The sequence below is a fragment of the Argentina silus genome, assembly GCF_951799395.1.
Source record: "Argentina silus genome assembly, chromosome: 10".
Taxonomy (NCBI): Eukaryota; Metazoa; Chordata; class Actinopteri; order Argentiniformes; family Argentinidae; genus Argentina; species Argentina silus.
The window spans coordinates 4300302-4318264 of NC_139664.1; the positions used below are offsets into that span (position 1 = coordinate 4300302).

Below are 17963 nucleotides of genomic sequence, written 5' to 3' on the forward strand. Positions count from 1 at the left end.
AAAGGCAGTCCGTCCTCTGTAGGGTGGAATGGAGGAGCATTTCAAAACCAGACTCTTTTTCATTTTTAGACGTGAATAACAAAACAAAAGCACTCCTCCTCCTCCTCCTCCTCCTCCTCCTCCTCCCTCCCCTTGTCCTCCTCACCTAGCTTGTTTTTATCCGTTCTAAAGTCTTTTTGAGTGTGACTGGGTCGTCTGGGGAGTAGGCGAGCGAGCGAGTCTGCATCGGAACCGTTGCAGTATTTATTTACCAGACTTTGAGAAATCCTGTCCTGCCTCCTTACGAGTTGTTTTGTGCTCTGCGTTACTGTCAAGCACGGACCAATAAAGAGCTAAATGATTTTTTTTCTGAATGATACCGGTCATAGCAATAATAATGATATTAGTGATTATTACACAGTAGTACTTTTGAATGTGTAAAAAAAAAAAAAAGAAGAAAAAAAAGAAGTAGTATGAATAAATAAATAAAAGTGTGTTTAGGGCAGTGAAAAGACAAGCAGAGAAGACCTGGAGTGGGACTAGAGAGGTATGCGTGCGTGCGTGCGTGCGTGCGTGCGTGTGTGTGTGTGTGTGTGTTCGGAAGAAAGTCCTCAATGTTACATCCTCAAATGTTACATTTGGTATTATGATTTTTATGAGTTTGTTTGTTTGTTTGTTTTGGACACTTTGTTTTCGCATTTTGGTCACTTGGAATTGTATTATTGGAATCGGACTTGAACTGTTCAGGGTTACTGTAGACTCAACCAGGTAAACATAGATGCAATAGTACTTTGGTAGTTATAAACTGGGCTGGACTTAAAAAGGACCAACCAGAACTCTATAGGCCCGGATGAAGATAAAGGGAAAAACTTTGCAGTATTGTTGTTTCGTCTTTGTGATTTCAATTGACCTTTTATAGATTCCTTTTCATTTTATATCTTTGTTTTTTGTAGTTTCTCTCCTTCTTATTTTTGTTTAAAGGTCATCTAATTTCTGTCTATTCCCTCCTTCTGACTCCCTCTCTCATCTATCAAAAATACTTCATCTCCCCCTCCTCCTATTTCTACTCACTCTTCCTCTTTTTTCCTCATGTCTCTCTCTCTCTCTCTCTCTCCCTCTCTCCCTCTCCTGTGCACTGAATATCAGCTGTGTAAGTGTGTGAGGCCTTGCTGTGCACGGCCACTGGTGAGTGATGAAAGGATGTACTATTTATTTGGGTCTGGGAGGGAGGGAGGGAGGGAGGGAGAGAGGGATGGGGGACAGGGGCAAATGTACTGTAAAGATTTGATTGTACACAATGCCGTGGAGAGAAATGAAAAGTTCTAAAATATGCAACAATTTATTGTCCATGAGTCTCATTGTGTGTGTGCATGTGTGCGGGTGTGTGTGTGTGTGTGTTTGTTTGTGCGTATGTGTGTGTGCGTGCGCTCGTTCGTTTGTGTGTGTGCGTGTGTGGGGGAATTTATTGTCCATGAGTCTCTGTGTGTGTGTGTGTGTGTGCTTGATTGATTGATTACATTTGAGACTTGGGTGTATCAACTGCTGATTTCAAGCTTTCTCAAAGTGTAACCCAATAGGATCCAACCAACTTTGATTGGTCATTGTGCAGCCTTCTTCATTACCTTCATCATTACCTTCATCATTGCCTTTATCATTTCCTTCATCATTTCCAAACTCAATCTTATCCCCTGCTCCCTCACCTACTGATGCAAAGTACTTACTTGATTCACTCAATTGTTTCCCAAAAAACAGCCAAGAGCAAGAGGCCTCTCTGATCAATACTATCTATTGGCCTACTGACACTGTCTGTGGAGTGATTCTCCGTTCAATAGAGAGTCTCTTCATGCCGCCCCGTTCATAGAAACAGATAGCAACACTACAGTATCTCAAAGAGGGGTTCAATAGCAGCCATCCACCTATTGAGCCTTCTTGTGCTGTTGCTGTGCAGCTTGGCCAGGGCTCCCCTGAAAAAGAGATTAGTATATCTCAATGGGACCAGATGACCTGGTTAAAGGGTAAATTAAACAAACACAAGGTTCTTAGTTCTAAATCTTCTTATCTACTTCTACATCTATTTATCCATCTGCTTGTTAGGTACTAATTACCTCATGCTGTGGTAAGTGTGTTTGGGATCAATTGAATGTTTTCACAGGAGTGGCTTTACAAATAAGAGGCAAAGTGAGTGAGTTTAACAGCTAGTTTGGTTTCTAAGCACTACTAGGCCCACCCTACTGGTCAACCTCTACAGTCATATCTTCCATCTGACCTTTGTGACTCCCACTGAGCTGGTAAATTCCCAGGAAACGGGAATGGCATTCCACTACCAGGCTGATTTGTCAGGTGAGGTTTGTCACAACCGAACAACATGTGACTGCATGCCATATCAACATTTTTATCCTGTGACACTTTAAGACAAGAGCTACTGGCCCCCTTGTGACTCCCTGTCAGCGTTGCTGGTGTTTTGAAAGTGTCAGTAGATGTATTCATGAACAGGTGTCCACAGTTTCAACTCTCCTTTTGTTACAGAACTAAGAATATGGCATGAGATTTAAATGTTGTTTTTAATCAATTTAATATTTAATACACCGGATGCAATTCTCCATTCTAAGGGCATTTTTATTTGATAATTTTTTTTGGCAAGCAACATTTCCACATCTACACGAAGAGAACATTTCAACAGGTCTCTGCAGTGGACACATTATCTCCAATAATAGGAGACTTATGACTTTCAACAACTTGATCAGTCAATTAAATTCTATTAAAATAAAATGTCTCCAAGTGCGTCAGCTATAAGAAGTCAATAACATGGGACTAATAGAAACGGCTATATAGCCAAAACAGCCTTAGTGAGGACTTCAGATGAAGTCTAGAAACATGTATTTGTTTGGCAAGAAGGTAACAAGTTAAGGTGGGTGTAGTTCTGAACTAGCATCCTATTATACTGACCTTTTGTACCTTGAGAAAACATTCTAAACATTCTAATGTGAGGTAATAAACCTACCAATCCCCTGTCTGTTCATTTTGGAATGTAGCGAACTCAGAAACTTCTAAGGTTAAAAGGTTATTCATATCCCTTTTACAAAACGTATGTGTGTAAGATGACAGTGTTATGCTGCCCCCCTGTGGTATTTCTTTGGAAGTGGCTGCCAAAGAAGAATGGAAGACCCATACAAGAGAAAATGTGTTACTGCATTACCTTAGAGATGAGATCTGATGATACATGATACAGTGAGTCATGCTTAAACAATTTTTTGTTTTGAACCCATTCAAGTTATCGGAGCAAATAACCCATTATGGACATCTGGACTGCACTGTAATAAGATAAGTTATATGATATTTCATATTGAGGCTCCCATGGACAATAAGAGTTGCATTATAACAAACATGTATAATGGCAGTGCTATAACTGTGGACATCATTTCCTTCAGTGCCACCTTCAAAGCAACAAGTCCCATGTGTCAGAGAGACTCTGAGAAACCTCGTCAACGCAAATCAGCTGTCAAATTGTCTGACTTAGGCAACCTCTATAAGCAAATGATTGAATCTCTTAAATTCATGCACAGCAAATTAAAAATCAGCAAAAGAACTGCAATGAAATGAACTGGTGAATAGAGAAGGATTGTGTGTTGAAATATGTATGTGAGGCCATCACTGAATACGAAGAGTGTATGAGGTTGATTGCAAACGTGGATGTTCCTTTACTGCAGTGATCTGAGTTTGAGTCGGAGAGAGTTGAACCTTCAGTGAGGAAGACTACCTGTCTGAAGACTATTCCTCAGAAAGTTTTGCTTTAACCAGTAGACAGATACTGTCAAACATAAATGGTCTCTCTTCATGTTTACAATCATGGCTCACAGTTACCCAACATGCATGTTACAACTGCTCAGGATGTTCGTCTCACTAACCTGAATGGATCACATTATTGTGATTAACTGTCCGTATGGATGGAGACACATTTGAACCATTCAGTGTTATAAGATCCAGATTGGAACCTACTGGCACCATTCAATCTCACTGGACAGAAGTGGAACTGCTTTGAAACAAGCAAACTTATGAATATCATGAAAATAAGCTTCAGAAAAAATGTATTTTCTATAGTTATGATGCTATTTAACATACAGCTAGTTAACATAAGGTATTTGCTCTGTTACGCACCAACTTCTGAGTATTATGATGGAGATCTTCTTTGCATAACTATACATTTATATGCAACTCTTTTTGATATATCACAGCTAGATATTCCTATGCTGTATTTCAAACTGGAATAGTTTTAAAGTCCTTTTTCATTAGCTGATTCTATCCTATCTTCAAAAGTAATACACAATCTTTCTCCATCCACAGTCCTCGTCTTCTTCAGTGGGTGATGGTGTAATCAGAGGGTGACCATGTGCAAATTAGGCGTCAGACTTTCACTTTATTTTTCTTCACCCTGAAATGAAACAAAATTCAATCAGGCAGCATGAGTATACTTACTTGTACCAGTAACACAAAAAAAAAAAGCTCTTCAGTAGAGGAATGCACAGGTAAAGACAGAGTCGACAGTGTGTGCGCAGACCTACCAGATCTGCCACTTGTACACCTGCACAATTATCTTTACTCTCCGAAGCTATAGCTAAGTACTCCGCCCTGAGAGAGAGGGAAGACAGGTGTGGACAGAAAAGCATGTTAAGGAACAAGAATGAAATAGAGAGAGAAGGTGAGAAACAGTAGCAGTGTCAGCCCGGAAGTTATTTAGCCAGAAAAATAAATCATTCTGTGAAGATTGAGAAACTTGAAGAGGAAGACACTTTCCCCAGAGGGCGGATTTGGAGGAATGTTGTCCAGTGTCTACTCCACCCCATGATGTACAATATTCTGTGGTCAGACTCAAGTGCGTGAATGCGTGCCTGCTTGTACATACATGTGCGTGCACATGTGTGTGTGTGTGTGTGTGTGTAAAAGTGCACGTGCGTGTATGTATGTGAGAATGTTGCTACTCACGCGCTCTCTCTCAATGCCTCCTCCCCTGCTGCCGCTATCTTTCGATAACAGTAAACCATCTCCACTACCAGCCATAACTGCAGCCCAATAATGGAGACATACATCATAACCTCAGACAAGATGGATGCCATTCCTCTGGTGACTAGAGAGGGAGACAAAGAATGATTTAACTTGTGCTATAAAAAGTTAGTCAGTTAAGGAAACGCTTCGCTGCTCATTCATTGAAAAACTATTAACTACTATTAACTACTAACTAATAAACCTCTTCAGACAGCCACAAGGGTTCAGTGTTTCACAGGAAATGGCCCAGTTGATCAAGGTCAACAGTGAGCTCAGCTCCACTGTGAAATGACACCCAGCAGTTGGGTGGGCCTGCTGCTTAATGCAATTATTCACAGTATTATGCGTTAACCCTGGGGGAGGCCTACTGTATGTAATAACTGATTACTGTATGTAATAACTGATTACTATATGTAATAACTGATTACTGTATGTAATAACTGAGGAAACGAGTCAGTGCTATGCCATCATTGACCTTTCCTCACTTATGGAGTGCTATTCCTTAGTTAGGCCAAATTAAACTCATTTACATTTTTACATTTATGGCATTTAGCAGACGCCTTTATCCAAAGCCAGTAAGCGAATCATCTATCTATCCATCCATTATTTTTATTTTTTTATATTAACAGGAGAGAAACTTGAACAGGGGGGTAGTGGGGGTGAAGAGGTCTTTAGGAGGGACCGTTAAGATGAAAACATCAGGCGAGGCTGGTGGAGGTAGAAATCGGAGGACGTGCTCATTGTAACGCATGGAACGGAATGAGGAAGGCTATCAAAACACACCGTCCTCCGGGTTTCTACCTCCACCAGCCTCCCCAGGTAAACATAAGAGTGCATGCTCCTACGTTGTGGCACCACGTTCATGTGGATGGTCTTCGTGGCGTTGGACTGAAACGCGTAGCTCCGGAATGTGAGAGTGCGGCTGAAGAAGCAGTGATAGGTGCCCGTGTCATTGAACGTCACGTTCAGGATGTAGATGGAGCCCTCCTGCAGGTCGTTGGTGTTCTTGCTGCCGTTCCAGGCCAGACGATCGATGAAGCGATCATCCGTGATGCTACCCCTCTCATCCTCATAGCTGTAGATCTAAGGAGATATGGTTTAGGAGGGACATATGAGGTGGGGTTTGGTGGTGTGAGGGGGGGGGGGGGGGGGTTGTTTTTGTTTTTTGTTGTCTGTTTTACTGTGAAGTCCATTGAGATTTGGAAATGCGTTTTGAATAAAGTTTGATTCGATGCATGCTCTTCAGATAACAAGAACATGAGGACAGGCAAGGGCTTTTACAGTTGCATTACAGTAAATCGTTAAAGATTCATATCAAGTAAATCTATCCAGCTCTTCGGTGGGATGCAGGAGTGGGTTATGTGGTGGCACCAAAGCACCCACCCCCTTCAGATGCTGTTAAAAAGGACCATAAACAACATCTCACATTTCTGGACTAAGTGCTCAATCAAGCACTTTCGTCTGTTTAGATTTGATTATGGATCGATTTCAAAAGCGATGGATGGTATTACAACCGTATTACATAATTTAGCCCTCTTAAATCTAAACCCCATTTTCCCTGTTTTTCCCTATTCCCCCCCCCCCAATCCATGAAACATGAGCATGGCCCAGTCTAATGCTCTCTCCCGATAAATGCATCGCTCCCCAATTCATCAGAGGGTAGACTGCTCATGCACCAGAACTCTACTTGCTTTGGCTGCATAAAGTGCCCGCTAAATATACGGTATGTTCTTGTGATTGATGTGTTGTGTCTGTTTACTTTGCTTCACAAACCGACTAATGTATCTTCATGTGTGCCATTTTGCTAGCTCAAGACACTTTATTGAAAGTGATTGCTTCGATAGATTTGCTTATAAAACCTCCGTAATCCAATTAACTGAAGCGAAAGACTAAAGCTAAAACTAAGCCCCACCAGTGCTGATACTATAGGGCCAGGAGACTTTCCGACTGCATAACCTGACCAGGAAAACCTCCGGGCCCTTGTGATTGCCAGTACACCTATGAGGAAAATCCCACTAGAATGAGGACAGTCAATGCTCACATTAACACCTGCCCCTCTACGGATACTCACGGGGGTACAGTCTTCCTCGCCGCGGGGGATGAAGCACCAGTCCACCGTGGCCGTGGCGGGGACCTCCCCCCTCTTCTTGCAGGAGATGCAGCCTAGCTTAAAGCCTTCATTGGCCACGGCCTCCGTGTCCGAGGCCACCTCCACACAGGCAGCATAGCACAGAGATGCTAGGGAGGGAGGGAGGGAAGGGGAGGGGAGGGGAGGGAGGGAGGGAAGGGGAGGGGAGGGGAGGGGCCCAACGGACAGTTAGAGGTGCCAGCCATGTTGAATTGTCCTAGTGAACATCTAAAGAAGCCTACAGTAAGTGTCATCATGGGTGATGAGCCAAAGCTCTAGTATTGTCTCAATATTTGCAGGCAAACTGTCTCCCAGAACTTATCATTTGGAAAATAAGAATTATTATTATAAAAATAATAATTTATTTTTTTTCAGGTTTGATTCTGCGTGCTGACTCCCATCACTCACGGCACGCTTCTTTTTTCGTCAGGGCATAGCTTATTGCATTGTTTTTATTTCCACTCATAATTTCAGTGTAGGGTTTGTTGTGATTTTGGTCAATTGTGCTACACTTTATTTTTCTACATTTCAATTATTTATTTATATTATCTAAGCTTGGTTGACTAGAATAGCGTGGGGCTAAATCCAGACATTGAGAGGAAATAAATAGATTGCAGTGAACAATGCATGTCTAGGACTCCCTTGCAGATGGCAAGAATTATATTCATATATTGAGCTACTTTCATATATAGAATAAATCTATATATGCCACCATCAAGTCACATACTGTACATCGGCCGAGAGTAACACACCTGCGATTCCAGGTGTTTCTCTCTCACACTGCACCCTGAAGTTTCGACTGAGGATTCTGCATCGCTCTCAACCAATGATCTTGTGCTACTTTCAACTTTGACCTCTGGGGATGCGTTTGGGTTTTTTATCATACATGGGGTGAGGGGGGACTGGAGACACATTGCACGCTGTCTGATGAACAGTGACCCCGAAAAAATCATCAGTACCGTAGTTTGGTTGAGTTTCACAGTCACCATTCATCATCCAACGCCTTTTCTACATACACCAATATGAGAAGCTCTTTTCTTTACAGAACTCTCCAGAAACAAACATATTTGCAACACTGAACACTACTGCTACATCTGAGAGACATAGAGAAATGCTGCCACTGCAGAGAAAGAAGAGAAGAAACTGAGGAGGGAGGGAGGGAGGGAGGGAAGAAGGAAAGAGAAAGAGAGAGTTAACACAGCCCTTTACAATAACAGCCAGAGGTGGAAGGGAGGAGGGGGAGGCTTAATGCTTGTTGATGCTTTGCAGAAAGGGAGGGAGAGGAGGAGGGGGGAGGAGAGAAAGTTTAGATCACATCACAGTTCCATCACATCAGTTGCTTCCATAGAGAGAGGAGAGAGCGAAAGAGAGGGAGAGAGAAAAAAAAGACAGAGAGAGAGAGAGAAAGTGAGTGAGAGAGAGAGATGGAGAAGAGAGACAGTCTATACGTGCAGACACTCATATAGGGAATTGAGATGGCTGATATTGACTGCTCAAAAAGAGAGGGAAGGAAAGACGTGGAACACAGACAAAAGGAGACAACTTACACCGCCACAGTTCACAGTAAAGACATACCGGCATCATCCAACAAATGGAACAAGTGGAAGTGGGGGGGGGGTGCTATAGGACAGGAGAGAAGATGGGAAACGCCGTGGCAGCAGACGTAGGACAAGCCAAGTGAAAATCAAAACAGTACGGTGGAATTATACACGGACAGTGGCAGGCTGTACTGTTTATTCAGGGGTGGTGAGGAGAGAGAGACTGAGACAGCGAGTGGGGAGGGGTGAGCATGTTGTTGACTGTGAGGAGGAGACAGGAGAGGGAGACTCATCCAAAGTGCAGACTCAACAGTGGCCTCATCAACCTGCCACGAACTACAACAATCATTCCCCGCTATTGTCACACACACAAACACACACACACACACACACACACACACACACACACACACACACACACACACACAGCAAAGTATTCAAGTCTGTCACACAGTAGGGTCCCAATCAGTTAACAGGTCTCGATCATAGCAGTCAATCTGAATATAATCATGTTTGAAAGGTGGATAGTGAACAATATCTCTGTTGCTGCAAGCAACATAAAACAATTGTGGCATCCCCAGTCATAAATCCCTCATAACTGCAATATCCAAAACCATTGCGTAATCTGTGGATGTACTGCCGAGATTCCGTTACGTAACAAATATTCCAGAAACGGCAGATTAGGGGGGCACATGGCAGAAGATAATCCTGGCTATTCATTTACTGTATCCTTTGCTTCTGACTCCTACGATTCAAAAAGATGACTTTGAGCTCAGAACCGGAAAAGGCTACCGCTACCGCTGTCACCAAACTGGGGTTAGCTGAGGCAGCTGGCAGGAACTGGAAGGAGGTCATTAGCTGAGGTGAGGAGAAAGAGAGGGAAGTGAATGAGAGAGAGGTGACAACAATTCATTGAAGACTAGTTCAGATGAACTTGCGACAGTACATCTGAGAAAAAATAAATAAAAGTACATCTGAGAAATCCATTTTCTGGAGGGACAGATCGTCTTCTGTGTTGTTTGCGCCTCATTTAGAACATGCCTCATTTAGAACATGCCTCATTTAGAACATACCAAGATGTTCTGTTCATGAACCACACAGTAAAGACCAAAGAGCCTTTTTTGGTCGAAGAGCTTAGCCTAGTGTGCATTGTCTAATACGTTGTACGTTCCATTTGTCAACCTGTGGCACAGTGACCAAGTCTTACTGTAATCAAGTTCAAACAGCCTATTGATTAAGACAACATCATTACCTTCCCTCCTTCCCTCCCTCCCTTTCCCCTAAGTGCCTACAGAATTGTAATGCTCGTTTTGTCCATGTCTGCCCTTGCCCTGACTTGACTCTCCCTCTCCCTCTCTCTTTGGCTCTCTCAGTCTCGGCCTCTTTCTCTCTCACACACCTCTGCAGGGACACCAATCCGGCATCGGGGCCCCGGATGACATCCGGCAGAAAATCACTTGAGCACCACATCCTTCCTCCTCACTGGTTTCTCCGTCTCCAGGCCCAATACACTTCACTCCCCTTCCTCCCTCCCTCCCTCCCTCCCATTCTCTCCCTCATGATTAATAGTGCCTCTCCTTTCTCCACAGATTCTCTATGTGCTCTGGGCTGTGATCGACGTAACGCTAGCCTACTAAACGGACCCAACACCCACAGCATCTCCGTCAAGGCTCGGCACTTAGCTTGGCAAGTGCAGTCAGCAAACGTTCCTGAACAGGACTCGGGGCAACTTGGAACAATTTGCGTGTCGGGTGTGCCATTTGCACCGTTGACCCAGATACTGTATGTGCAGGTAGATGTTTGGTCTGAAAAGCCATATGAGTGACAGTTAGGCTACAGAAGCAACCAATGTCAAATGGACAGCTGTAACAACCACATGCCCATACGCCCCCAGAGCTTAGCCAGATGGTAACATTTGTACCGTGTCCGTAGTTTGTCTTTTCCACAGTTTAGTCAGTGAAATAAATGGGCCAAAATTGCTTGCGTCAGCTCGTCTCTCCAGGAACCTACGGGCATCCCTGCATTGATTACTCTCTGCATGTGACGAGCGATGTGAGTGGACGTTTGGAGACATCATACAGTTCCAGACCCCCCTGGGAATGCTAAGCTTTGTCTCTCAGCTGGAAGATCAAGGGTCCAGGAGTGTGTGTGTGTGTGTGTGTCTGTATGTGCACACGTGTGCGTGTGTGTTGGTAGGGGACATGCACCATGCAATTGGATCAGAGTTATATTAAGTGCTCCAGATGAGTAGATTGGATTAGATTAAAAGGAGGAGCTATGAATTAAAACCGTTAATTACACTGGAAAATCACACAACCCTAGAAAATTCAACACAGACTTGTTACCCGTTGTTTGTGTTCTATGTCTATGCTTTCAACAAGTCACAGTTACAGGACATACATGCAATGGTTGCTGCATATTCACATACAGTCCTCACAGTGTCCTTGCCCTCCTGATGTAAGCACACTTAAATTGAGCACAATCAGTGCAACCTTTTTCTAGAACACCTGGTCTTCAACAAAGCTGGCAAACATAGACCCATGCTGTACCAATGACTTTTCACAGCTTGACCTTGAGAGGGGTTGATTGGGGCGACAACTTACAGTTCCCCCCCCCCACGCAAAGAGGGGCGCTCCTCACTCCTAACTTCCGCGAGAGCAGAGAAAACGTCGATCCTAATTGAGGCTCGGCTGAAATGACGGAGCTGCTCTCCAAAGTGCTCGAGGCTGAGGGGCGGCTTGCCACTTCCAGCATCCCGTTAACATCGACCTCTTTCGTCTAGAGACTCCTGCCTGTCCATTTGCTCCTCTAAATGTGTTTGAGATGCTAGCCCATCTAGAACAGCGGGCATACCTCAAGGCTGCCATCCATTTGGCTTCGTGAGTCTGTATGTGCCACTCTCTCTCGCCACGGCAACGAGGATGACTGACGACTGACTGAGGCTGTTTAGAATGTGTCACACGAGGGAAAAACACGAGGCAAAAACTGAGACTGGGATGTCTTGGTTGTTTTGTACACTCTTCTGGTTTAGTGGTTCTGACAAATCTGGGTTTTCGACCCCAAGTCTTCTGCGTCTGTGCCACAATACTCTTAGCCCGTTGAACTAACTATAGGGGCTCCAATTTCCATGTGCAAAAAAGGGCCAAAAAGTGAGCAAAGTCGGCCATCTTAACCGTAATATATCTAATAGACATGATGGGACATAATCCAATGGGAGTTTTGAATACGGCAACTCGTGTTTGCATGATTTGTAATGCATTTTCAGACTGCTTACTAAATCTCTAATGAAAGTCACTTCTGCCTACAGGTCTGCTCCTCTGACATCCTTCTGGGTTGTGACCGTCGTCATCCTCGCCCCTGTCCTCCCTTATCTCCTCCCCCTGAATGAGTCCAGATGTGTCAGCCACCAGGCCCTGTCTCTTCAGGCTGTTCTCGGCCAGCCTGCCTGGACAGCCTGGTGGTGTCATCAACATGAGTTTAATAACCCGTTACACAAGTGCCGTTGCATAACGGTCTTACCTCCACCCCGTCCTCTCTTTCTCTTTTTTCTTTCTCCAACTCTCCCCTTATTGTCTGACTGGTCCCAATTTAATCCCCATCTCCCTGCCACACACCACTCCAATACCATCAGCAAATTTGCTGACGACACCACTGTTTGTAGGCCTGATCACCAGCAGCAATGAGACAGCCAGGCGCCAACAATCTCTCCCTCAACATCAGCAAAACAAAGGTGCTAATCGCGGACTACAGGCATTGAACGGGGTTGAAGTGAAGAAGCTTCGAGTTCTATGGTGTCCACATCACTGAGGACTTAAAATGGACGCATCAGACCGGCACAGTTATCAAGGCGGCACAACAGCGCCTGTTTTTCCTCAGGCGGCTTAAAAAAAAAATTCAATCACCCCTCAGATCCTCACCAACTTCCACAGATGCACCATTCATCATGTCTGGCTGCATCACTGCCTGGTACAGCAGCTCTACCGCCCTCGACCGCAAGCCTCTGCAGAGGGTGGTGAAGACGGCTCAGTCATCCAGGACACCTACAACAGGTGTAGGTTGAGGAAGTCGCCCCAGCCACGGTCTGTTCTCTCTGCTACCGTCTGACGGTACCGGTGCATCCGGTCTCGGAGGCCATAAGACTTCCAGGCCATAACACTTTTGGACAGCTAACCCGAGCTGCCCACCTGCACTACCTGCTGCTCACCTGCACCACCAGACCATTTGCACTGACTCTCTGCACATCGATCACACATTCACACACACACACACACACACATTCACACACACACACACACACACACACACACACACACACACACACACACACTCCCATCACACCCAGCTGACTTTCGCTTACACATCCACTCGCCTTATTTACTGTGCTTATGCCGATTACACTTATTGTCTATTGTGTTAAAATGTATTTCTCATGCACTTAATGTATTCTTACATCCTGATATTTGCACTGTTGAGAGGAAGCTGAGCAAAGTAAGCATTTCATTGTACGGTTTACATCTGGGATGCTGCAGCGCTGCAGGGGCTGTTTGTTTGTGAGGACAGCGTAAGAGGGGGAGAGAGGGGTTGTCTGGGAGAGATACGCTCTTTGTAAACCTCTCACTTAAGGCAAGGCTTCCTTTTTGCATTCGCTTAAACCCTGGCAGCGTCAGTGAAGTTGTTAACATTACAGATATGCCTGCGTGCCTCACAAAACGCATGAACAAAAAAAAACACAGGCATGATTCCATACATGAAGTCAAATTGGCAAACATACACATATGATGCACATGCACCAGCAAACATCTTCTAGTATGTGCGTCGGCAAACATAATCAAGCTTCTAATATGTACCCTCTAACACAACACAGGAAGAGCAACATGTGTATCCATTCAACCAAACACATGCTGGGGTTTTACATATAGGGTTCAGTTTGGCCTATTCATAACATCGGGGGCATTCTGTGGAAGAGATAGACGACACCATTGCACAGCACACATGTACTGTGTAATGTATGAATAGCACCATAGGGAAGACTTTCCATTTTAGCATCTAGGGCGTTAGCTTATCAGACCAGTAACTCGTTCCCTTGGGGGATTTTTCCATACCTTGCAGCTTGCATTGCCTAGTTACAGAATGTAATATAGATTCCTGTTGTATTATAATGTATTATGTGGGTATTATAAGTAAAATGTGTATATATATATATATATATATATATATATATATATATATATATATATATATATATATATATAAGAGTATATATATAGTATATATTTAATATATGTGTGTATATATATATATATATATAGTATGCTGTTCATATATTGAGACATTGGCTCTGGCACAGTGTATATGGTGTCCTATGCTAGGGAGACACAGAGGGAGGGCATTACGAGTGTGTGGCAGATTGAGGAACAACGAGATTAATAATCACAAATTGTGGACTCTTTCATTCTAGCTGCTGCTAAGGTGCCCTTCATTCTACCACCTCCACATGACCTCATCTCATTACTACCCTGAAAACAAGAACAGCTGGTTCAGGCTTTTAGTGAGCAACCCAGCAAAAAGAGGAAAATACAGATGCACACAGCTGTAAATGTAACACATACACATACACACACACACACACACACACACACATACACACGAGAACACACACATACACAGCAAAGTATCCAAGTCTCTCACGCAGTAGGTTCCCAATCAGTTAACAGGTCTCGATCATAGCAGTTAATCGGAATATAATCATCCTTAAAAGGTGGATAGTGAACCATATCTCTGTTGTTGCAAGAAACATAAGACACTTGTGACAACCCCAGTCAGAAGTCCCAGTAAGGTTGCCCTCACATACACCTCTCTCTCCTCTCCATGACAACCATGACCCTAACACACAGAGGGGTCACCAACAGGGGTCACCTCTAGGACAAAAACAGCAGGACCCACGTCTTGGCACCAATAACAACACAGAAAGTGAAGGGGGTTGGATGCTACCAAGGTGTTACCCACAGGTGACGGTCCCCTGCACACTCACCTTGCAGCGTCAACAGCACGAGAGGGACCAGCAGCAGCCGCACTGCAGACATCCTGGTGGAGGAATGGGAGGCGTCTCTCACCAATGCCAGAACACACACTTTCACACAATCACACACACAATCTCACACAATCTCTCTCACACACACACACACACACACACCACAGAGAGAGACAGACAAAGCAAATCTGCAGGTCCCAGTAGATATTCTAAGCCTTCTAAAATCTTCATTTACTCCAGCGACAATGCACTGAAAAGAATCGAGAGAAAAGTGTTCAAACTAAACAGAAACAAGAACTGGGGACTCTGTCAAGTGTTTCTGTGGGATCCCTCCTTCTCTTGGGGCTTGGGGTGCAGTCCGACAGACAATCTCTTCCCCCTCCTCTTCTTCAGCCGGTGCTGGGTCCAGGGGGTGTCCACATGGGGAGAGGGGCCAGCAGCCTGTGGAGGTCAGCTCTAGGCTGCGACCTTGTCAGGACCTCTTTCGAGCCTGAAACACGTAGCGCTCACTACCTCATTCACAGATCTAAATCAGACCGGAGTCCACCTGCCTGGCTGAGAGTTTAGCCTACGCCACAGCCCTATTCAGTTACTACGGGGAGACTCGGGTTTCAGTCTCTCGATGTTCAAAAGGCTCTTTGTTCAACTATTTATAATCTGGCCAAGTGCAAGGTGCGAGGGCAGCACACCCCCTGCATAGATTAACAATATGACTGTGTGTGCATGGAAAGTACCGATGATCGGTAGACAGCCAGTAAATATTATGTTCAGTTGAGACTGAGAAAGTCGATGACGACAATAAGGTGTCTGATGGAATTTGTGCCGGTCATGGAACACAGCAGAGGGTTGCGGAATGGATCTTATGTGACGTGCTGTTCCAAGTGTAGAACATCATACTGTATGTCAATTATATCAATACACAAATCATTCCATACCTGTTATAGTCATTCCCAAACACTTAAAACAGACATGAAGTGAGCAAAAGCTAAATAATCATAGATAGATCCAAAGTGTGAGTAAAAGTAACAATAAATGAAGGCATGTCTTTGGCATTAGCATCAATTACAATTATTACAGCACAATGCTTATTGCTGCCTCAGACCAATATGATTGCTTTTAATTAATACTTTTAATCTATAGGTTATAGAAAGTTAGATTAGATACATTAATGTCATAGGCTACATTCTACACTTTGAATTTTATGTAAATTATATCACAGACTTATTTTGAGCAAATTGACCATGTGTTTTGCTCCTGTGGACTATAGCCTAGTCTATAGTTGGTCATTCATTCAAGTAAAATGTCCTGCTATTTTAGGTCATGCCCGGGTGCACTTGAAGGTAAAGCCATATGGTCTTATGTTGTTGCTATTTGCAAATCAAAGGGTGCATGTATCTAACCCTATGATACAAGGTGCTCTACAGGTCAGGAACAGGTCACTTATCAATCCAAACACAACATATTTCGTGTAGGGAATGGGGCACAAGGCATGCACGAATAACTGTACAGAATTTATGAAACATAGTGTCAGACTTCTTAACCCCATTCGGTTTTCTACCAATACCTTGACATGACATACGAAACCCTATCTCGACGGTGAGGCGACTGTTTGGGTGTGACTATCCTACCAGTGAAATCCTGGACAAATACGATTAAGCGAATTAAATTTGAATTAGTATGCCATTGTCACATTTAAAATGAATATCCCTTTAAAGATTTAGAAGAGGATGGCAATGCGTGATCCTTTCCTACCTCAACCCAATGATTATGGTCCTTTCCCCACACTTTTCTCTTCAGATCATATCCTTCGTTCCCTGTCCTCTCCTCCAACGTTTTGTTTGACAGATGCTTTCCCGTAGGACAAACAAAAAAATAATTTCCTCTTAAGACCGTTCGGTGTTCTTGAAAGGGTGACGAACTAATGGATACTGATGCATCCACGATACAGATTACATATCAGAAATTTTGTAATTCATCTTTCTCAACCTTCACCCCCTCCCATGGTCAAGCCTCAACCCAGCATTAGTCAAGCGTCACCTCTCCTCCTTAACCCTCACCCCACCACTGGTCAAGCCTCAACCCTGAAACTCTCTATTTCCATCTCTGATGTCGGACCTCCGAATTCGGAGCATTCAAGCGATTTGACGTTGAACACTCCGAACAACATGAACGTCCGCAGGTGATGGCTACATTGGCCAGTTATAACTTCTTCAACTTTCAATTTTGCAAGTTTACAACTATCCAAAACGCATTTCATGCACGAAAACAAACTCCACGGTGTATTCAGCAGCTTAGTAAAACATTGCTGTTATATTTCCACTTCACTTAGCGTAAGCTAAGCCATGCTCGCGGTTACTTGTTGACATGAAGTCAGAGAACAACAGGTCGGAAACGCAGAGCTCGAGGATGATCGACTCTCACGTGCAATTCGGAGCTGGAGGGCCGTTCAAATAGATTTTTCCCACATGGGAGTTTTCGACTTGTCTTCCAAATGTCTGACTTGTCTTTAACTACCCATTAGTCAAGCCCCCAGCCTCGCTTGTTCAAGTGTCAACCCTGCACTAGTCAACCATGTTTTGAAGCTATACAGTGTTTACAATTAGGACAGTAAAACAAGCTTATATGTTTGGATGGGATAAGACATTGGAACTAAGCCAAGTTTTGGTCCACATCATTCAGAATGCACTGCATAATTTTAGAACTGTGACGCAATCACCATTACCATGACAATTGTGTGTCTCCATGCATGTATGTGTACATTCAAATGAATACAGTTTCCATGTTCTTATACAAGAGTCAAGACACAGCTGCAAATGCTGACTTCTCACTGGTGTTAAGGGTTACACAGCCCACTTTTCTGGACCTGAAATTCTCAAATATTTTCTTTCTCGATATGACTGACCATCAAAAGCAAATATTGTGTTGATCTTGGGCTGATCTCTCATTTTGAAATTCGAAAATTGACCGTAGTGTCCAGGATTATCATACTGTTTTGGTTTGGCAGGAAGACCAGGGCACAATTTAATTTTAACTGTTAAATAGGTTTTCAGGGTTTCCTACCCTGAAAATGCCATAAGTTCCTTGTTGTTTTAAAGCAGAACGGGTAATTAAGGATAATGAACATGCTCTCAATGTTGTTCTTTATGTATGTAAAATGTATTTTAAAAAAACCCTGTGGTGATTACTCTTGCACGTTCTACATGGCGTGGTGGTGTGTTGTAATGTTAACCATACAGTACATGACCAC

General features: G+C 43.7%; 1 protein-coding gene across 1 annotated transcript; it reads right to left on the minus strand.

The window, feature by feature from the left end:
• Positions 1-1895: 1895 nt before the first annotated feature.
• Positions 1896-14768, minus strand: scn1ba (sodium channel, voltage-gated, type I, beta a; the record flags this gene model as incomplete). Its single annotated transcript, XM_083678590.1, has 6 exons — positions 1896-1943; positions 4539-4605; positions 4960-5101; positions 5865-6102; positions 7091-7257; positions 14717-14768. 6 exons carry the CDS (start codon positions 14766-14768, stop codon positions 1896-1898), a joined length of 714 nt encoding a protein of 237 aa, XP_083534716.1.
• Positions 14769-17963: the final 3195 nt, after the last annotated feature.